We start from the raw sequence: 23,729 nt of genomic DNA on the forward strand, positions 1-23,729 counted from the left end.
AACAATCTGAAAACATGAATTCTTTCTGACATGGCGGAGGTGAGGGGGCGGTCATCCTACGCGGTAGCTGTTGCTCATCCACCAGACACTCGCCGCCTCATAAGAGCGTCCTTGATAGCAACACCTCCGTGATTCATATCTGAAGCATTGCCTCAGCTCAGCCAACGCCGTGCCAGCTGCAGCCTGGTGACCTCACCACTTTAGACGTCAACTCTCCCCACTGTGGGGTCGACAAATCCATGCAAACGCACATGCATGCGCTCGCGGCTAATAGTTTTTATGTCTCTGTGGATTGAAGTGTGAAAGCATAGAGGGTATGTGGGTGAACAGAAGCACAAGCACAAAGACGCACGCTGTCCTTTAGTTGCCATGTGTGATGTCCTGGTGTTACCCTTTTGGAAGTTGGATGCTTTCCCACTCAACAGCCAACACCATGGCAACAAAAACCCACCAACCCGAAGAACCAAAGAATCCCCGTTGCTGTTTTTGAATGGCATGCAAACTGCCACTACTTCAACATATTAACTTGAAAGTGAAAGACAATGTTTTAGTAGCCTGAGAAATGAGTTGCACACTCTTAGTTTCACCAAGCAATGTAGTTCTCTGCCTTTTAAAGACAGAAATAAATTATGTGGAACCCTTATTATTCATGCACAGTGGGCCCATTCAGCACTGCTGTAAATAATGTATTTTATCATTACTGCCAGTCACCAAGTTTAGTGCGTTTTTGTAATAAAATGCAACCGGAGTCAATTACCAGTAATCTACACAGGAGGGGAAAAAGCCTCAGATACCAATAATTCAGTTATCATGACTTTGAAAATCCATGGCTAAAAATGCATGTGGTTTCTGCAAAAACTGGATAGTTCATACAGTGGAGTTATGATGTGATGATGACTTTATCTTCATACCAGTGGGAGGGGGCAGGAACATAGCTTTATCCCATTCCTAATGTGAAAACCTGCCAAATGTCCAAATCCACGTTCTCGCACACACATGCAGTACATACACTCACTGTTACAAAGCCATCAGTGCAATATATGATTTGTTAGCTGCAGCTACGTGAGTGTCGGGACAGCAGTTGGGATATCATGTGACGCTGAAGTCGTCATCTTGCCCGGCTTACAGTAATTCTAAAAGGATTAAAATAAATAGTGTCTTTTACTTTCACTGTTTTTTTTTCAAACATTCACACTCAGAGGTAATTACACTTTATACGCTGGATCTTCTGTGGAAAACCTGTCAGCCAAGAAAAATTCATACTTCTCGGCAGAAATGACTGCAGGCTTCAACGCTTAGGGGTTAGATGGCACAAGATTTATCTGACTCTCTCTCTCTCTCTCTCTCTGTTTCTCTCATGGGTGTTGTCTTTCAGGTCGGGATCAGGAGACAGAGTGTGGTCGCCAACAGTTAGTGAAGATGGCAAGACAAGCCCTTACATGGAACCTGACTCACAGGTAACCACTGTTTACTCTGGATTTACCCTAGCACAAGTCACAAGAGTTTCTTTAGATTCAAATTCACGCCCACCGGGATGGTGTCAGAACTGATTTGCCTGAATTTCTCCAACACGCTGCCAACACGCTCAGATTTTGGTCAAGTCTTGGCGGAAAAATTGTCTCAAAATTACCCACGAGCCCACAAATAAGAGATAGGACTAAACAGTGGAATTAGATGGCGGCTTTGGTTGGCTGACCTCCATTTTATGTGGTTGTCTGTCTCTCAAACTATATGTGTAATGGTCTTATTGGTTTATAGTTTCACCATTAATTGGATGGATGGATGGAATTCTTTCCTAAAAATCATGAAAATTGCCACAAGAAATAAAAACATTCTTGTCTCATTCCATTTTATTTGATTAACAAAACATATCGTTAAGGCCTTCCTGTAAACAACCAATGCAGTATTGATCAAAAACAAAATCTATACTGAAATATGCTGCACTGTATCCATAAAAATGGAGAAAGACAGGACTCAGTGGTTGGTATATCACTCCATTCCTATCATTCAATGCTCACTAACTCTAGGTGAGATGTCAGCAACGGTATATTCTTGAATATAAATTCTGTGATTTAACTATGCACATATTCGCTGCCACCTTAATAAACAAGGTGACTCCTAATAGTGACTCAGCAGCACATTTCTTCGGTCTGGTTTGTACTTTGAAATCTACTGCTTTGGGTTAAAGTCCTTTGCTACCTACCACATCAGCCACAAGAGAGGATAAATCACATCTGGGGTCATAACTTAAAAGTACAGTTCGCTGGGTGTGAGACCCGAATCTGTTTTAGTCTGTTTATGTCATAAACAGAATCCATGGAAACAGGCACGACACTTGACCTGTCAATTGCTTGTACGCTATCGTTCACATGATTATAAATGAGATAATGCATCCCACTGTTCACTGGAATGGTTATGAAATAGTATCTTGATTGTTCTCCAATCGCACAAGCTGCCAAACGGATATTCAAGGCATGATGAACTCTAGCAGATGATCTTTTCCAAGTTTTCCAGTGTTGGCAGGCCAACACGTTTCTGAGCTCAGAGAGAATAGGAGGTGTGTGTGTGTGTGTGTGTGTGTGTGTGTGTGTGTGTGTGTGTGTGTGTGTGTGTGTGTGTGTGTGTGTGTGTGTGTGTGTGTGTGTGTGTGTGTGTGTGTGTGTGTGTGTGTGTGTGTGTGTGCTTGCGCGCACATATGCTGTCAGTACGCTGACTGTGTGACTGAAACGGATGGACAATGAGCATATTGTGGACTCGGACATGTGAGTGTCCATTTGTCAAGTATTGTGTGTTCATGGTGGCTGTGGAGTCAGGACTGATCTGCACGTCTCACAGCTTTATGTGGCAGGGTCTCTTTGTCTAAAAAGGGTGGAACAGACACGCAAAGAAGAAAAAGTGAAATCTATCTGTCCACTCATCAATGGGAGCTTGACGCCTTACAGGAAAGTATTGTTTTCAGTGGTGCAGACAAAAGTGAAGAAAGTGTAAGAAACTTTAGCATATCTAATTTATCAGGGTTGTGAGATCAGAATCCTCATCTGATGGTTCCTCTGTTAGACATTAAGGATATCAGCACCTTCAGAGGACTTGTATTCTGAAATTACCTATCAATTAATTGATGTGTGGTGCTGCTGAATGTTTGTGTTATATATCCTAATTAAGTTCAAGCGTTACCTGCATTTTACTGTATTTTATACCATGGCCACAGAGATGACTTGTTTCTGATTGGCTGGTTTGTTTGTACAAATAGTTAGATAGTTATTGAAAGATAGTTATTGTCCCCAGAGGATGAATCCCAATAACTTTGATCATATAGCACCACCAGCTGTTTTTTTTTTAATCTCCAGTGAAATACGTCAACATCTACCAGATGGATTGCTGCACTATTTTGTACAGACATTCATGTTTGGCTCACAGTGAATCCTCATGACTCGAGGATCATGACTGGTGATCGCCTGACCTTTCGTCTAGCAGCACCATAAGGTTGACATTTGTGGTTTTGAGTGAAACATCTTTAAACGGATAACCATGAAATTTGCACAGACGTTCATGTATCCCTCAGGATTAATTGTAATTCCCTTATGTTTCATCTGAAAAATTCAATTTGGTCAATACCAAATAACTGCACAAAGCCGTACTTTGTGCAGTTATTGTGCAGTTATTCTTTTGTTGATACAGTTTTAACAGCCTGTAAGCAAGTCTTATATGTCCAGAAAATGGGCCAAACTCGGCTGTAACAGCCTTCATCTCACAGTCTCAGCACCAGCTCGGGCTTTGCTATGATTAACAAAAGGAAATACCAAACCTGAGTGAGAAGAACCACCAGCTACAACTGTTTATACAAACACAGACATGCATGACAGGGGGAAGGCAAATCTGTCTCTCTCCTGCTCTTTTTGCTCAGTCTCCCCTTTGCCTCTCTCTGAATCTCTGTAACATCTTATCCAGTCCTTCCTCTCTCCCTCACTAAAGTCTAAAAAACATTCCCTGGCGTCTCATTTAATGAAGTGAACCTGGAGGGCTGGAAACTGCCAAGTCAGGGCCACTTTATCGTCACGCTCAGGTGGATTCTTCTGAGCATGAAAGGAGGAAACATCCGCTCCCTGGGGTCACGTAAAAGACTAAGGCTCTCTCTCTTTCTTTGTGTCCTGCTGTATTCAGATACGGCTTGAAGGGGCAGCTGACACATAACAATACAGATTGTTCCTCAGACACGATGGAAACAATATACGCACCGGGGCCTCTCTCACACCAGCTGAACCAAATCCTAACTGAACTATGTGGTACTGTTGGCTCACAGTCACTCCAATGATGAGCCGCTTTGGAGAGCAAGAGCAAAATTTAACTGAATCAAATCGCTGGATGAGGATGAGAGCACAATTTCTGACTGTGCTGGCAAATATTTGAAGCATCCATGACCTACCTACCGCTATGCGACTTGACCTGCAACATTACGACTCATGCTGAAGCAGTATGCTTTGGCTAGCGGGGTGAAAACTGAAACCAGAGGCATACCGGAATACTTCAACTTTGTGTAAACGAAACAATTCCTCTGGAAAATCACTACCTTTTTCTGGCCTATCACCCATTAGTATTTTTGCTCTGCACAGAGACTCTATTAATTAAGAATATTACAAAAGGAGAAGACAAAGCAGAAATGCTGAAACTCGAGCCCAGTGAACAGCTCCTGAATAGCTATGACGGCATTCTTCAGGACATCCTATATTAAACATTTTCCCTTTTATTCATGGTCTCCATGTTGTTGACTGACTTGCTGGAAATTCCAGTCTCAGTTGTGGGAATTAGCTACTGAGCAGGAAGTGACACATGGAAGCTATGAGGTGTTCATTTCACCTTGGGAACAAGGGAGACTCTCACAAAAGTCGATGAGGAAATTGTGTATTTTTGGATATAAGTAAGCGCATGATTGGACGAAGTGTTTCTTTCATCAGTTTCGATATGTCAATGGGACTCTCTGAAGTGTTCCCAAAGAATTGCGCTCATTTCTTGGCATGACTGTCCACAGACTACCGGATGTCATACACAACTTCCTGAAATAGAAATAATTTCATAAAGAGGGGAGGCAGGGATGAGATAACGATGAGGTATTATAAGTAAGGAGCATGGAGTGCATGTGTTGGTTTCACAACTACATTTTGACTGAAGCCCCACTCTGTAGTTCCAGGGAGGACAAATGAGTTGTAGCCAGATGCTTCGCACAGCTCCCAAATTTCATGCAAAACAATAGTGTACTTAAGAGAGAGTATTTTTAAGACCGCATCAAGTTTTTAAAAAGTTAACTGAATTGTCTGTGTCACTGGCTGTATTGGATATTGGAGACCCTCTCATTGGAGATTTAAAGGCCCAGACTTTTTCCATAATGTCAACCATTAACTGTATTTAGGAAGCTAGCAACAAAACATTTGACTTAATTGAAATAAGTTGTCTGTTTTTCCTGTCTGAAGCATATCCATCTTGTGTTACAACCAGAAGCACACACAGGAGGATGGACTGAAAAGGTGAAGTTTAATGTTGCATATGATACAACAAGGACAAGGCCCCAAAAAACAGACTCTATCAAAAAATACTTAGAAATAGATACTGACTTGACTACACTCAAAAACACTACTCAGTAACACTGACTAAAGACACTGGAACACTCGACACAAGGGTACAAGACGATCTGGGACAGGACGGGGGGAAAACGCAAACAATATATGCACCAGGGGAGGGAGTACAGGTGGAAACAATCAGGGCGGAGCAGACAATCACAGGAGCGGAAAACACACAAGGGCAGGAAGTCAGGGGGCCTGAAATGAGAGGGAAGAGTTGAACGCCACAACAAAACAGGAAATAACAGAAAAACATATGAACTAAACTTGAACTTGACGAGACATCTTGTTTGCTTATTGTTTCCTTAATGAATTGGATTCATTCAACTTTAAATGTGTGCCACATTTTTGCCCCTAGTCATCCCTCCATCCTAGGTATCTACAGTCAGACTGCTGTTAATCAATTGTGCCAGGTAATAATGCAGCATTCAATTTTAATCCAAACCTGAAGACAGTCAGAAGCAGTGCCATAATGACAGTGATTGCTTACTAATGTTTGCACCGATTTGCATTTGTTTAAAAATGGAAACTACACAGTCACCAGCAACAAATCTTTGCGCTGAACAAAATAAAAATGAAAAAATGAATCCACAACATGATCCACCTCCACTCTCTTGGACAAAAAAGAATCCAGGCCAAGCACCCATTCGTATGGCTGATTTTGTTGTCTAAAATAAGTTTTCAGGATCAGCAGAATCACTACAGAGCTGCATCACTCCCTTTGCTGCGACAGGTTTGTCGTGCTCTGCTTTAGGAGCTTTCCTTTTCTCCTGGCCTCGTCTGATCCTGATCTGATATTTTCATCAGTGGTCTTTAAGTGTAAGCGGTCAAATAAGCAAATTATCACTTTGGCCGATGTCAGGATGGAAATTACATCAGGTTTTCTCCTTGGATGAAATAACGTCTGGTGGCTTTCGAACAGAAACTGCTTAAACATAGTTTCAGTGAGATTTCATCCTTTTTGGACTTTATTTGATTATATGTGTATCATATCTTAAATCTGAACCTTTTTCCAATGAGAAAGACAGTTTAAGAGACAAAATGTGTCTCTGCCTTATAAATGGTTATCTCATTGTACATCTGTCGGTCCCACTCTTGGAACAGTTTGATGCAGAAGTAAAGCAATACCACCAGTTACTGACCAGTTACTGGTTTTTCAAATTCCTTCCCATAATTTACACCCTGGCAGCTTCAAGTAGGTGGGAATGGCCTATTGGTCAATGTTAAAGCCAAACAGTATTTTCTTGGCAAGCAACGTCACAATGCCATTCACGGAAGCTATCCTGTTATTAAAGTGATAGCTGTTGTGGCTGAGCACTATGGCCTTGTGGAAAGAATGAAGCTTTACAATGCGGAAGCTGAGATATCTGGATCACACGTCACCGAGGCTTCCAGTCTCAGCCCGGGAGCTGGCAGCTGAAGGCGAATTCTCCAAGCTAACATTAATGGGAGCTGACAGACACAGTCCTTGCATGACTTACTGACCGTAATTCCTTTACTGCTTGGAAGTGAATTTTACTGTTGACAAAAAAAAAAAAGAGTGCATGATAAAGATTTGTTTTTATGAATGGAACAAGGCAGTTGGTTTCCAATATCTGTCATTAAGAGTCGTTTGCTTTCTAAAAACACAAGATAAGCTCAAAATTTCAAGTTCAAAAGTTGTAAACTTTGTCAAAGATGCATATTTATGCTGCGAAATGATGAATAGTGAAGTAGGCCATTTGGGATAATGGATTTTGTTGGAAAACTGGATAAACATTTTCACCATGAAGATTCTGAATGCGTTTTAATCATATGGGGCCATTAAACAGTTTTGGAGTTTTTTTTCATGAATTGCCAAAATACGTTTACTGGGTCCACTGCTACTTAATCCCCTGTCAGGGAATCTCAGACCAGTGCAGCAGTGCTGGGAAGTCTTTTTAGCAGCTCCACATTCATTCACACAGCAGGCCTTTGAGATCACAGACCTGTGACTCCACTTATTTGGTTGTTTGTGTTCGCTAATCAGCCAGTAATCCCCAGAAATGTCCAAATCAGTCTTTGGGTTTTCCTAATGGAGGCCTCCCTGCTCTGTTTGGCTGTCAGCGTGCTGGGGAGTGGATGGGGTCATTGAGAGCACTCTCTGCTGGGGTAAGACGGTCCAGAGAGAATGCAGCTGTCCAGGCTCATTCAGATTTAGACAATTAAGATGACTTAGATCTCCGGTTTTAGTTTCTCACGTTTTTCAATGATTAAAGGAAGATTATTTTTTTTATTTTCTCCATCTGTTTTTTTTATGCTGATTTGAAGTGACACAGATCCTTAAAACGTGAAACCACCTGTATATAAACTGGTATTGGTATAGTTTCAGTCATCTGTACAAACCTACTAAATTGAGAATTACATTTATTGAGAAGTGGGGTTATGAGAGGAACAACAGAGAGAACTGAGACAACTGAGAGAATAAAAGCACCAACCACGTTTACGTAACCCTCCTTGTTTAGAGTGTAAGCTGCTCCCTAAACTGTTTTTTTTTAAGAGTTATGAGATGGTAGTACAATAGTTGATGGTACAAATGTGTCTGTTGAATAAATTTGACCAATAACTGACAGTTAACAAACAGAACTAAGATGCATTTTAAAAAAGAAGTATCCCTCAATTTTATCAATCTATTCCACCCAACATTAAACAACCTCCACAGACAATTAGACCATTTATTTCGATCTTTTTCGACCGGCTGACTAAGCCTTGCTCAATCAGAAGTGGTAGCTTGTCTTTTGCTCTGCTTCATACTACAAAAGTGGTCAGCTAATTGGAATCATTTTGTTCTCCTTTTTATTGTTCACACTGGAAATAAATTGCCTTCACCTGAAATGTTCTTGCTGTATAATGATTATATGATATGCTATAACTGGCTACATGACGAATAATTTAATTCAACCCAGTGGTGAGTTGGCACACTTGCAGTATGAATGTAAAAATGTCTTAATAGCTTTATTTAATAGAGGAAATTGATTAAATGCATCACATTTTCAATCTTCCCTTGAGCATTTCTTCCCTCCCAGACTGGCTAAGAGCCAGAAACCCTAAAAATTCTCCTATTTTCCTGTCTTTCTGCCCCCCCACCTGAGTTCTGCTACCTCCTCTCTAGCCTGTCTGTCTGTCCTCCCAGTGAGGCACCCAGGGCCAGGCCCAGGGAGCCATAAAGGGCTGGTTTGTGTTTGGTTAGTGGTGCAGAGCGCCATGTGAAAAGCTTAATTTCGAAGGTCTATGGGGATTAAACCATGCAGGAGGCAGAAAAGAAGGAGGTGGTGTGTATGTGTGTGTGCGTGTGTGTGTGTGTGTGTGTTTGGTGAGGCAGGCAGGCTCAGGTCTCGGGTCCTCAGTTAAGGACAGGCATATGATTTCAATTAAGGTCCTCCACCTTTTTCTCCTCCTCAACCCCTCCTCCTCTCATCTGTCTTCCCCTCTCTGACCAAGCTGTGGTTATGGACTGAGGGACCGGAGCTGAAACTGCAGTCGTCTCCCATTCAAGCCCTTATTAATCAGCTGAACTGTTAGTCAGATTGATGAATGGAGGAACTTGGTGCCTCTTGGCTGAAAAAACCTCAGTTCAACCTAACACACTGTATCAGAGGTTATAAATAAGAAATAAATACACATACATGCAAACTTTCTTTCTGTCCTTCTTTCTATTCTATTATTTCTTTGTGTCTTTCTATCCATCTTTGACACATTCATACATGGCCAGTCATCCTGAACCATTAGCCACGCTTGGTTACCTTTGTAAAAGAGGTCAGTGAAATCAGATGGCAGCTTGAATTTATGTGCATACAGTGGTAGACAATGCTGGTTCTCATAAGCAGTGCGGCTTTGGGTTCTCTTTTTCCTTCTTCCTCTGTTATTTTTCCCCTTTCGAAGTTTCTCTTCTTCCGAACCGGGAGGAATGCAGTCAAGATTTGGGAGAAAATGAAAGAGTAGCCACTCTCAAGAGAGAGAAATTAGGAAATCGATGATCTCACAGATGGCCTTTTTCAACAATTTTGTTATGTTGACTTTCTGTTGGAGATAGACTAAAGCTGCTCATATCAACTTTAAGCTGTTTTGACTACACTGGGAAAACAGGATAATGTAACCAGGGGAATTGGGGAGATACGGCATTCACCAGATTAACTTGACTGCCACCTTAAGACAAAATCTCCATTAAACCTATATGTAGACCTATATGAAAAGGTGGAATAAATCTTTTTAATGAGACGGTTGGCTTACAGCTGATTTTTGTAATAAAAAGAGACCAAGCGACCATACCTTTAGAGCAACTTGAAAGAACTTACAGGTCCTGAATGTTACCAAATTGGCATTTTTATAAGACAAGCGCCAGATGTGCTGCCTTATAAATCTGCCATCCACCCAAAGCAAATGTCTGTGCAGCAGACATGCGAGGCCAGAGAGGAAAGAGTGTTATGAGAAAGAAAGACAAGAAGAATGGATGGGGGTGGGGGGGGTCAGTTCAGCTGTAACAGAAGGAGTAACACCATGTCAGGTAGAGGTGTGAGGGTGAAAATGGGCGAACATGTACTTGCTGGTAACAACAACAAGGAAATCTATTTTTTTAAGGGCTACATTCTCCTGAACTGTGCCTGGGGGAGTGAAGGAATTGATCATAGAATTGTTTTCTTTCTTCCTGATTGTGAAAAAGCCTTTCACTGTATAGGTTAGCGTGCAATTACCTGTCCTCCTTTGCATGTCATGTTTGCACAGATTAGGAGTCATAAATGTCTTTACTGTCGTGCCACTGCAGGAGCATGTAACATAATACACTCCCAGGGACTTTCCTCCACTTGCTTCTATTCTCTGAACACAGGCATGAATAAGCTCGCCTGACAGTCATACAGTTATTGTAGTGATTATTATCAGCAGATTTAACCATTGTCAAAATATGAGATGTGAATAATTGAGTCTCGTAAAAACTAAGGAGGTCGCCTTTCCAGTTCTGGGTATGAATGAAAGACGTAAGCTTGATCAGGTAGTGAAGTATACAGTAAGATAGCCAGGTACTAAAGGACACTTTAAAGAAAGCAGGCAGCAAAAACATCTCACCTGTAATGAGAATCCATCTATTCACACAAATGTTCTCTTATAACGAAAGATGGAGCTCTGCTGTCTGGCAAAATGGAGGCCGCAGGATGGAATTTACAGAGAGCGCAGTCAGTGTAAGATTCCAGTGCAGTAATATCAACAAGACTCTATACAAATCTATCAGGGGCACCAGTGATTCTATCAAATGTCATCCTTCTATATTCGCATACCATAGAGGTCGAGGGAACCTTTGATTAAAATCGCATGAGGTCGACCATCTGTGCAAATACGGCTAAAGATAACGAGTAAGATCTGGTTTGGCCCTGTGGTGAGAACCAGGGTTCAGAGTGTCTCGTTTACTTGGAGAGGAAGCCACAGAGAGCTGGGTGTTTCTGACATCCTGCCCAAAGAGGGTTTGGCTCTTGGAGGGAAGCTGCATTGAGCGCTGACTCCCCTGCCTTCTTCTCCCAACTTTAACCATGAATGCCTATCCGCTAGCATTTTGTTCAGAGGGTTTCTGGCTTCATCCATCTTTGCTGTCCGGGCTTTTGGGGAGAGTATGAAGAGGTGGTTTTAAGTTTCTTGAAAGTCATCCGTCTTAACTGCAAGAGGCAGAGCAATGACAGAGCGCTTTTCCAAGTTCAAGATGTGGGCTTCAGGACGCTGAAAAGTGCTGATTACAGAAGACCTGCATGTGTGCTAGTGTGTGTGTGTGTGTGTGTGTGTGTGGTCCGAGGACAGGATGACATCCAACAGACCCATCTGTTGAAATGACAGGCGTCCTGTCTGGAGAAGCTGTGAACCTCCACCTCCTGTGGCTGAAGCTCTTTAAACTAGGCCAAAACACACACAGCAACACACAGTCTCACACACATGCACGCTCATTCCAGTGGCTCATAGTTACAGCATGCTGACTGCCTCCCATCCATTGCATTGCCCAACTTGTAAACAAGTCACTTCGCTTCAGCTGAAATGTTTATAGTCTAGAGTTATGATAATGTGCAGCCCTGTTTAGTCATTCAAAAGTGCCGTCTATCTCTGAAATTCAAAGCACTAAGCCACTATCAGAGGTGGTGACATCATTGCAAGCCGTGCAATAAAACTTTATCTGCAGAGGTCAGTGTCTGAGACAGATGAGCCAGGCAGGCAGTGAACGTTATCGCTAGTGTGTGCTGATAGCTGTGGTAAACACCGAAAAGCCTCAGTGATGTCACCGAGTTTGTGCAAATGTATGAAAAGGGCAATGACCTCAGCATAAACACACTCACAAAATGCACAGTGGTGTAAGTGTAGGTGTCTGTACATCTGTCCCGCATTAGTAGAGAAGATTCCTCCAAACAGTTCCAGCAAAGCAGCAATGTGGCAAGAACATAGAAAGTCTGCTGCTGCACTTTGATAATAATTGAATCTTTTACAGTATCTTAGCCCTGTCAGCTTCTATATACTTCACAATCCATACAAGACACATCCAGGGGGAAAAAAAATCAAACATTTTTCAATATTTACACCATACAAGTTAATTTGTTTTGACAGAAACATCTGCAGGAAATCCAATGCAAGCTCCTTCTTATTAGGCCTCACTATTAAAGAGGGAAAAGCAGAAATGAAGTGGAAAAAGTTTTTTTTGCCGTAAAGCCTCATTTGGGAACAACCGCTCTTTTCGCCTCTGAAGAATTGTGGTTTTCTACTCAGGACACAACGCTGGGCTTGTTTTCTCATTCCTCTCCTCTTTTTACTCCCATTTGCTGAACCAAAACATAATTGAGCATTCTGTAATGGGTCCATTACTCTTATTTCTTTCTCCGTTATTAGTCATTTTCCCTTTGATGTAACACACTCTCCTTGTTTTACTTGTCTGTTTTTGCAGAACATCCAAACTATTAACACTGCGTATATCATGAGGTTTTGTTTTACTTCTTAAATGTGTTTTTCTTCTTTCTTTTTAGAATTTCCGTCCCATCACCAGTGGATATGGCGGTTACAGCCGTAAACCCTCGTATACCCCTGAACCCCAGTCACCGCAGGCACCCCAGTCCCCACTGGCACCCTTGTCCCCGCAGGCACCCCTGTCCCCGCAGGTTCCCCAGTCTCCGCAGGTTCCCCAGCCCATTCACCTGAATAATGGACACTCCAGACCCAACAACGGCCACAGCTATGGATACGGCAACGGAACCGGGCACGCTCAGTACAACAACCCAGCTGGACTTTATGCTCATAATGGCAGCAATGGAGACAGATCTCTGCCAAGCAAGATGGGAGGCCTTAGCCTAAGCGCCACACATAGGTGAGGTGATCGGAGTGTATGCTGCAAAGGAATGCAGAGAGCAAAACATAAAAAGTACTAAAATAGAGGTGAAAATCTAATTTACACAAAGAAATATTAGTCAGCTGACTGCTTCTGATATCCATTTCATTGTTAAAGCACCACCAGGTGAGATTCACCTGCGGTATATTTTGATAATTCACGGATGCATGTGTTCATGTGCTGACTCCCATAAAGACACTGTAACAGATGCAAACACAGAAACAGACGCATAGACACACTTTGGATGTCTCTTGACACACCTGCACAGATGGCCATGTGGACTGGAAAAGCCATGTGTTGTTGTGCATCCCCTCAAGCGGGCAATAAATGTGTGTGTTTAGTCTCCCAGTGAACATCCTCTGCAGCACTTCCAGAGTTCCCCAGGACCGGCCCACACACACACACACACACACACACACACACACAGAGAGAAGAACACAGTTAGACCATCCTAACATTGCTCTTTGCCCACTGTCCCCATCTCTTTTTACTACACAGTGTCACCATGTTCTCCAGTCTTTTCTTTCTGTCTGTCTCTCACTCAGTGTCCCTTTCACCAGCTCAGGCTTTCTCTCTCTCAAACACTCACACATATACAAACACACACACACACACACACACACACACACACACACACACACACACTCTGGCTGCAGTGAAGCGCTTCTTTCAGACTCCTGGAGGGAGGTCTGGAGACAAACATGCAGTTAAGTGTGTCAGGGTTTCAACACATCTGTCAGCAGCCGTGCTCATCTCCCAGAGGTTTGAGTGTACAAAATTCGGGTTTGGGAATATCTTGATGGATGGATGAACATGCAGAACCATAGTGCATTGTGATTAAGACTTCATGCCTGTGGAATCACATGTCAGGTGTAAAAATGCACGCCTCTGTTTTCCCCTTTCCGAACTTCTGTGTCCATCTCTGAGGTCTGCGTAAAGGAAAGATCTATGAGATGTGCTCTACATGCTCTATTTAAACAAAAGAAATATGTGGTAGTCCTGTTTCTTCAGCTGCTTTCTGTCAAGTTTTCTTTTCTTCCTTTGGTGGTCTAGCAACTGCCATCTTCTTGTTATTCTACTATAGCTCCTTTCATTCCTCCCTTGGTCACATCACATCATGACACCACCTGATAAAAGGAAAAAAATGCAGTAGCCATTTATGAAGCATATTTGAAAGAGGACAAATCAAATTACACCAATTTTAGCACATTGACTTGTTTCCCACAGTCAAAACCTTGGAAGTGACTGATTACTAAAGGAAATGAATGTTTTTTTTTTGTCACCTGTCAACTGCTCACCATTAATCCGATCACATTGCAATAATACTGTGTGCTGCCCCCCTTGTCTCCTTCAGCCCAGAGCCTCCCACACAGTCCCCTGTGGGCCGTAATGGTTTCGACATACAGTCAGACGTCTACAAGATGCTGCAGGACTACGAGGAGCCCGTATCTGAACCCAAACAGTCCGGCTCCTTCAAATACCTCCAGGGAATCCTAGAGGCTGAGGATGGAGGTAGGGATCTCTGTGTGGGTGTGTTTCTGTCGATGTGTGTTATGGACGAGGGGAAAAAAAGTGGTTCCACTGCAGCCGACGTCTTTAGTGTCATGCTACTTTTCCCGGCAATAGGAAAGTTAATATAACCAGGAGCTGCAAAGTCTAGAATTTAGATAACAGCCACATATTTGTCTAAATGGTTTTAAATATTTGTAACATACCAGGACTAAATCTCATGTAATGTACTGTTAATATGAGTTAGATTTTCTTTTCACTGATATTATGATACGATTTGGCTCATGATTCCAGCCAAAGGAACATCTTGCCTCACCCAGGCAGTTTCTCTTTGACTGTTTGAGCTCCTCTGTCTTACTGGCATAGTTTTCCTTTTATAGAAAGACACAGACAGCGGGGTTAGGGGATAGAGAGGAAGAGCGAGAGAGAGAACTGGAAAAAACAAGACGGAGGGAGCAGGAGAAAGATGAAGTGCTTTAAATAGCTCACACGCGGATGAGGTGGGGAGGGAAGTTTTGGTTTGGCAATTTACTGCAAAAACAACTTCACATAGGACAATAAAGTGAGAAATATGGTTTTCCTGTCTGCCTTCTGACCGTTCAGCATTCCAGCTTTTGAGGAGGAGTCATGTGATGCTGACAGCAGTAGAGGAGGGCTGATCCTCTGAGCTAAAATATTCTTTTCAGGTTCCTTGTTTACCACTTGAGCATGGCAAAAGTTGTGAAAGTCGTAATTGTAAGTGTGGGTGTGTTGAGGCCTGAACATCAGAGGAAGCAGGCTTATGAGCTGTTAGCCTAGATGATCCATGATTAATGTTTTTCTTAATTGTCTTTTAAGTCCTTTAACCCTTATTCCTATCAGTGGAGCGTTACCAGCTGTGTATGTATAAATCTGCAGTGTCAAAGATGGCACATAGGCCCAGTAACATTTTCCATTGATAAATGACATTTTACATACATGCATTTTTGTATATGACAATTCTTTTTTGAACTCTTAATTCTAACTTGAATTAAAAAGTTCTCTCCCAAGGTGTTACATACTACTGGTTTGTGGGTGAGGATAACAATACTGGTACAGATGTCCGTGTTAGAGAACCTAATGATGGCTAATTCTTGGTGCAACAAAACAACAACTTGTAGTTAATGTGTCCCTCTGGTATATACTTTTGACAGCGGAGAAAAAACTGAAAAAAACTGTTTTGACCCCAGTGTAAGATGACCTAAATAAATTATCTAAATTGAATTTCTTGTAAAAGTGAAACATGAACTACTTAAGCAGAACATGAATCCCACGTTTTTGCCTTGAAATAATCACATCGTTCACTTTTTCAAACTTGACTTACAGACATATTCTCTTACATTCTGGCCAATATGGTAGTTTGAAACATTCAGAAAATAAACCAAAACTCAGAATAATGGCACCAATGATATACGCTGTGTATCACATCCATGATATTGTGATATAACAAACTGAGGTCAAAAGATAATGTATACTGTAAAGATTTCTTGGTCAGATTATTATCTTTGGCCAAAGCATATGACAATGCTGCTAAGATGAGAAAAGCCTGTTTCTTGTATTTTAGAATAAATCAACCACTAATTTTCTTTCCCTGTAGAATATTATTATCTCAGGGCGAGAATAGAAACTTCCCACTCGGTTATCACATCTCTGGGTCTACCTTTGATGTAAGAAATGACAGGATAATCCACAACACAAGGATCAACACTGGCTGCTTCTGCAGTGAGGCCTGGAGCAGAGCCAGACCGTACTGCTTCCTTAATTTAGCACTTACTGTTACACTCAAAGCAATGAGAGTGAGGCAGAGCTAAAGAAAGACACAGATGCTAGTGACAGACAAAGGGGGTTGGAGGGAGAGAGACACTACTGATGGATTAAAGAGATTTAAAGGGAGCCCTCTTTGTAACACTGTCAGTGGTCTTTCAGCTCAGGAGACTGACAGGTTGATTGACAGGTTTAAGCCCCTGATGAAACATGGAGACACTTCAGGTTTACATGGGGATCATTTTAAAAGCTACCTGTCTCCCTGCCGATGTGTGGCGGTGACATCTGATCTGTGTGGGAGTGGGAAATCCTGCCACAAATGTTGCCCGAGTCAGTCCCTTTGTTTTGTTTTTTCGGATCAATAAAAAGGAAACAAGTCAAAATAACAATTGAACACATTGAACACTGAGGTTAAAGCCAAATCATCCTGTTTTTCAATGCATACTTTGCTGTCAGGCTTTTAAATCACCACAGTTGGTCCCCTTTTGAAGGCGAAAGCCCCTGTAGAGGCCATGTTGACTTTCAGGGGCTGTTAAAGTTAAAGCAAACAAGAGTGTCAGTTTACCCAGAATTCCACAGACTCTGGCATGATTGGATAGCAATGGGGATGGAGGAGGAGAGGAGTGACTGATAAATACTGGTTTAAGCAAAGTGTTTGAAGCAATATTACCTAAGGTTGGCACCTATTGTGCCAATATGGTCTGTTTTTTCCCCACAATACGTTAAGGTTCTAAGTAGTTATATGCTAACAAATAAGCCTCTACTCCAGAGAGTAGCCTCTACTCCAGAGAGTAGCCTCTACTCCAAATGATATTTGTTAGTATTTTAATATTAGCACAGAACATTTTCTGTATTCAAATTCAAAAATTATAAAATTGTGTTTTGTTGCTGATAGGATTTCATCATTTTCACCTCCATTAATGAAAATTTGAGGTGACTTTAAGGGTAAGATAGAGAGGAGACAGCGTGATGGGGGAGTGTTTCTTCAACAGTTAGAAAAAGAAATAAACAAAATTCCCATGACCTGAAACTTCATCCATTCATCAACCTCCCAGGTTTATTTGTGAAACAAAAATTCTTACATATCTATCATGTTTTTTACTTCACCTTAGATTGTTTATTTCCAAAAGGGTGACTTTCCATCAGCTTGCTTGGGGGATTTTTTTTTCTGCACATAGCCTGTCATAACAGTGATGAATGATGGCAACAAAATCCCTGTTTCAGTACATGGAAAGTACTCAGGAGGGAAGCGGGCTGGGTCCTTTCTCAGAATAAGACCTCAGTGTACTAAGGCATCTGTCAGCGTCACTGCTATATAGAGAGTGAAATGTTATACTTTCCAACCATATCACTTGTCCAGTTATTGATTGCCTCCTGGATTGTAACATGTAAACTTGGTATGCTCACATACAGTAACATTACTTTTATCTTACTTTCTATCTCAAAAAATGATATGAGAAGTGAAATGAAATCCCCCAATGGACGATCTTGGATTTGATCTGAACAATGCCATCAGAATTATTTGTAGTCGTAACCATAACTCCGTTAGGCAACAGGATGTAGCTCAGTATCACATCAGTCATGTTCCCCCCCGTCAAACGTGCTGCAGAGGAATTCAAATCTGGATGTGAAGTTTCAAGGAAAAGCAGAGGGAGCATTCCATTCACATTGGTATTCTGCAGGGATCAAGGAAGAGCTGAAAAGACACAAGACATAAAGCCCCAGCAAGATTTCTGGTCCAGTGGGGGTAAACATGAGATTCCAGTGTTGGAGGGGTTTAACCCTTCGACTGTCTGCTGGTACAGGAGAATTGTTCTTTTGACAGCACTATACAGCAGGTCAGCACCAAAGCTTGCTGTCTGTATAGATTTAGTTTTAAATCTATTTAAAATCTATTGTTTTATTTGCTTAACCTGTAAATGTCACAAAAAAAGTGGGGGGAAAAAGTAAAAAATCTTGAAGTATTCAGTTTACAGTGATATGAAACAAACAAAAGCAAAAGTAAAATTCTTAGTTTTACTTCATCAAAATTGTCATTGATTGATTTTCTGTTAATCAATCAACATTGTCAGCAATCTCAGCAATTTCTTAAATGTTTTCCAATATTTTTCTTTCACTTGTAATTTTTTTCTCCCGTCTGACTGCATTTTCACTCATCTATCTTGTCACGTAGTCTTGATAAAACTATTTTTTTAAACGCCCAAGAGAAATTTGATTTGTATGTGCAGCATGGTCAGGAAAATATCATGTTTTTTTTTGTTTTTTTATTTCCTTGAGAACTTGATACAATATCCCACAACAGCTGTTAAAAACGATATTATTACAGCTGTTTATTTATCTTTCGATTCCCTTTGCGTCAAATTCCCTGACACTTCACATTCTGCACTTGAGTAAGGATGGAGGCTGACATGAGTGTGCTTTACAGTACGTCTGGTTGATATTAGTCACAGTGTAGGACACACATTGTGCCGTGAGTGTTGCATGGGGGTGAGATATGCTTTGTAATCGACCAACTTGTCACTGTCTGTTAAATAAGATATGGTGTCTGTCAGCATTTTGCAACAAAATAGACACCACCTAAGTAGTCCAGCTATTTAAAAATGTAGAAACAAGACTAAACAAGCGCTTATTCATTCTGCTTTTTGTGTCTATTCCTGACTGCGGTCTTAAGACTTTTATTAGTCAACCTTCCCCTCTGTGAGAAAGTCACAAGAGTGTTACACTTGAAAGGTTTCCCACTTGAGTGCATCATTAGGTAATAGAGATATTAATCCCAGAAAGAACATACCCAACTAATGTTGGCTCTTAAACACACCACAGAGCAGTCAGAGGCTAACTGTTGGAGGGATGGAAAGTGCTTTGAGTCAGGTGCCAGATGCGGGGTAATTAGACTGTGGTTAGTGGCAGTGATAGGTGGCCTGTTGGCCTGAATAGCCTCTGCTGGCACATCATCAGTGAGGGGAAGTCATATACTGCAGCTCAATGCTGTGCCACATTGCTGTACTCTGGTGAATAAGGGGCCACTGGAGCGGCTCCAGATATCCAGTATTAACTATGCCCCTTTCATGCATTCCAGTCAGGCATAACTAAATGCTTGAAGAGCGGAGTTGATCGCTCCTAATAAAAAAGCATAGCATTGTGGGAATCCAGCAACCCTTGTGTTTGACCAAGAATGAGCAGCCTCTATTATTATGTGTTTTTAAAAATAGCTTTTGTTTAAGGAATTCAAACAACAAAAATGAGTATCATATGGTGAAGATATGTATAGGTGTTGTCTTCCAGTAAATGTTTTTTTTCTTGTGTAATTACAGAGAGCTTTATTTCTAAACAAAAAGAAGGAAAAGAATATCTAAGATAAATTTGAAATATGAAATCCGAAAGCTAAAATCTCTTAAAAATTATAGACTACTGGCATTGGGCTTTGTTGAACTATATCGCATTACAAAGAGAGGTGTTCCTATCATTCAGCCTACCCTCTATGATATAACTGTGGTGGACAAAATAATAGAGACACATGTCAGTGTGACTCGATACTTTTACCCACAAATTAGTAGCACAGGTGTGTTCACTAAGCTGCCCTTTTTGATGTGTCACATGTTGTGCCAAAGCTGTTGGATGGAAACATAGTCCATCAAAAAAATGGCAAAAGGCTAACATGGATACCTGTGCCATGACCTCATGTCAGCAGGGCAACACACATCTGTGAAGAGGGTCAGGAATAGTGAGAAATAGCTCAGTGGGGGACAGAAACTGACCCTTGGTTCCTTTGAGGGTAGAGAGGTAAATATTAATTCCTCACTGTATCACTTTCCAGCCCCTGACAACCAGCGTGCTCCAGTCTTACTACCTGGAATCAAAGGGAATTCCCTGCAGAGTGCAAACACAAGCATGCACAAATAAACACTCTTGTGGATTTTCCCTTGAATTCTCAACACTACCTGGAAACTAGTGGCCCTGGAACACATGCGCGAGCACACACATATGGTTATCTGGGTGACCAGAGGCCCACATACGATAGGAGATGTTATATTATGTCAGCGCCTGGAACTCAGGGACCATGTTGCCTATACAGTATGCACACATTTTTGTAATATCTGGACTCTGACGGTATAATCTTCAATGTTCCTGTATTTATTTTGTGGTTATTCTGTCATTTCTAGGTGTCTCCCCAACAGAGAGAATGAGAAACATAAAGTCTCCAGTCAGGTCTCCAATTCCCAAACTGGGAAGCCCCATTCCCAGCCCCATGTCTGGTCTTCAGAAGCTACCCCAGTGCACACGCTGCTGTAATGGCATTGTGTAAGTATTGCATATGTCCTGGTTTGATTTTTAACTAAATACTAATACTTAATACTAATAAGAAGTGAACTCGTGGAATAAGTGTGTAATTGTGTCTTATTGGTCAGAGATGTCTGCGGTAAAGTTTTTGATTGTGAAGCATAAAGGCCACTCATTACATCCAAAATGTTTACTTAATACGTATATTTATTTAAAAGTTCCAATTTGCTTTTCATTTCACCACTATGGCATAATGTTATTTTTTTTGTTTTACCACAGCATAAAACTTACTGGTATAAAATAATGGTTACTATGGTCAACCATTACAGACATTAATGAAAATACAGTAAATTTGATACTGAAAATATGCATGATTTAGTCTTTAGTTTGCCGTTAAAACAATTTTAATGGCCATCTGGAAATTACAGTCTCTGTCTGGCTTTATCACTCCACCTGTGGTCATAAAGTTGAAATGTCGAACTACGCGAGGTGAGTCAAAGGAGTTAACACACGCAGGTCTTCCTGTACCAACAGGCCTTTCTCAAGTACTCCGAAAAAAATCTATTCCCATTTATCATTGTAATGATTAAACCAAGCCATCCTCCACACCTTTTCCCATGCACACATGCTGTATACACAAACTTCCCTGCACACATTCACAGACGTACGCTAAACATTATGCTTGAGCATATGCACACACACCTTTATGCCAAAGTAACCATATGCACCGGTAATCCCCCCTCTATAAAAGCAGCTGCAGGTAAGCAGTAGGTGATGTCATCGGCTTAGTTGCTAACAAGAGTGCATTGTAGGAGCTCACAGGGCACAATATGGCTGTTATGACCTGTGAGCATTTTACAGCTTTTTAAACCAAATATAGAGCACTGTGTCAAGAGTTTATCCTGCAAGTTGTGTGGTTAGATGGGGGAAAGCAGTTAAAAAAAGAAGCAGGCTTATGACTGAACGGTCGCTGGCCCCAATCCACAGTCCAAAAAGGAAAGTCTTATTGGGAACGGTGAATGAACAACGCCCTTAATGACTGGCGTCGCTGTGTGAGTCAAGCAGTGAACTTCCAAATGCACCAGTGTTGATCAGTAGCCAGCCAGCAGAATAAACACGAATTAAGGTCCCAGGTGTTACAATATGAATGTGTGTGACCTTCCCTCCACCTGAAACTCCCCATGGGGTGACATACGATATGAAATGAAATGAAATATATTCAAATTGTTACAGCCTCCATAAAGTGATAGATAACACGGATTTGCATAGATGGAAAGTTAATAACTGTGCGTCAGTCATAACCTATTCATCATTACTTACTTCCTTTTAAAGTAATATGCTTAATGCTTCGTGATGATGACACAAAACTGCTCCGAGTGCCTCTTAAGGCACTTTGCATCTTGCATGCAATTACATCATTTTCCAATCATGTATTTTCATCCTTTAACCCCGTGGTGTACCATTGTGACTTTGGTCTCCTCAACCACCGTGCTTTACAGGAAAAAATGTCCACCATCTTTGTGCCGCTTTTCTCTTACAGTTCATATAAAGCTATATTGTAAATAGGAATTGCATTCAGATTCAGACAAGCAGAAAACTTACCAAAAAGAAACCACAAGATAAATAAGAAGAGAAAGAAAACCCTAGACACAGTTTCACTTTCAGCATTCTTATGTCGGACATTAAGATTAATGAAAAGAAAAGTCACGCAATGAATCTTTAAAGAATGAATCAAAACGATGATTTGGCTGAAAATGTATTTTTTTAACGAGTCAAAAAACTATTATACGATAATCAAAAAAGAATAATTTCAGCCTTTGACATTTCTGAAACTCATTCATGGCTACATTGTATAATATATCTCTCTAGCAACACGAACAAATCCAACAATATTTGCTGCTCTGTCAAAAGCATCATACTTGATGAATCTATGGGAAATAATGATCAAAAAGCATCATACAGCACATTACATCATATGACGTTCTATTGGCATCGTCGAGATTAAATTAAATGCCTGGTCTTTAGCTCATAAACACCCTCGAGCAAAACTCTTCAGGCTAAGAAGGCAGTGTCTACGATCAAAGGGAAAGGATATAACATTACTGAACCAGTCTGTTTCATGTGTCTCTCTTTGTTTTGCTGGATTGTTTTTTTTTTTCATTTTACAGTCATCCTCTGCTGCATTTACATGAGTCTTTTAAAGTCCAACACTCATCTCTCCATCCAGGGGCACCATCGTGAAAGCCAGGGACAAGCTCTACCACCCCGAGTGCTTTATGTGCGATGACTGCGGCATCAACCTCAAGCAGAAAGGCTACTTCTTCATCGAGGACAATCTGTACTGTGAGACCCATGCCAAGGCACGCGTCCAGCCCCCAGAAGGCTACGACGTGGTTGCTGTTTACCCAAACTCCAAGGTGGAGCTAGTCTGAGGTGGGGATGGAGCTGGATATAATGTAACATGACCGGGAAACTAAAATGTCGGAGAACGGGGCTACTGACTAACCTAGTCTACATTTATCAGGCTCTGTCAAACAGGAATGCTGATCGTGAATCAGATTTACCTTTGGGAGAGTCCTATGAAACTTTTTGGGAGAGTCCTATGAAACTTGTGTTTCCGTGATCCAAGATCAGCATTTCTACATTGACAGCCTTGATAAATGCTAAATATTGAGCATACTGAAACATGTTGACAGAATAAGACTTGGATCTCACGAGTTGTTTCCCACAACTCAATCAATTCAAAAGTGGATATCGTATGCTATGTCCCAACCTGACAGCTCTCATCTCTCAATCAGTGTGTTTACATTGAATTCCAGATCCAAGAAAACTAATGCTAAGATCATATTCAGAAAAGGTGTTCATATGCACGTTCATACCCACATCACAAGTGCAGCATATTACCAGAATATTCCATGTCACACCCGAGAAACAAGACAAGCACAGATAATAGAATGAAATGCAGTTTGAAATTTCCAATCTGCACATGAATTTATCACCAGCATATTTTTCAATCCTAAGTAACAACCCTCACTCAAGCCTTAAGATAACTTTATAAACACTGTGTGTGCGTATGATGTGGGTTATCATAAGAGAATTTAAACTGATTGGTGCGTTTGCTGTGATAAGCTGTGCAGGGGAGTTGGGGATTTTTCTGCCTATTTTGCATTTAACAATTACAATGA

General features: G+C 41.2%; 1 protein-coding gene across 1 annotated transcript in view; it reads left to right on the plus strand.

Moving 5' to 3' along the window:
* pdlim4 (PDZ and LIM domain 4) overlaps positions 1-23,466 on the plus strand; it is a 41,262-nt gene extending 17,796 nt beyond the window's left edge. Inside the window, exons 3-7 of the mRNA XM_070843595.1 lie at positions 1,376-1,457; positions 12,617-12,954; positions 14,330-14,487; positions 20,427-20,565; positions 22,772-23,466. Coding sequence (XP_070699696.1) covers positions 1,376-1,457; positions 12,617-12,954; positions 14,330-14,487; positions 20,427-20,565; positions 22,772-22,976 — 922 coding nt within the window. The 3' untranslated portion in view covers positions 22,977-23,466. The remainder of the gene's footprint in view (positions 1-1,375; positions 1,458-12,616; positions 12,955-14,329; positions 14,488-20,426; positions 20,566-22,771) is intronic.
* Positions 23,467-23,729: the final 263 nt, after the last annotated feature.

The sequence above is a fragment of the Pempheris klunzingeri genome, chromosome 14 (genome assembly GCF_042242105.1).
Source record: "Pempheris klunzingeri isolate RE-2024b chromosome 14, fPemKlu1.hap1, whole genome shotgun sequence".
NCBI lineage: Eukaryota > Metazoa > Chordata > Actinopteri > Acropomatiformes > Pempheridae > Pempheris > Pempheris klunzingeri.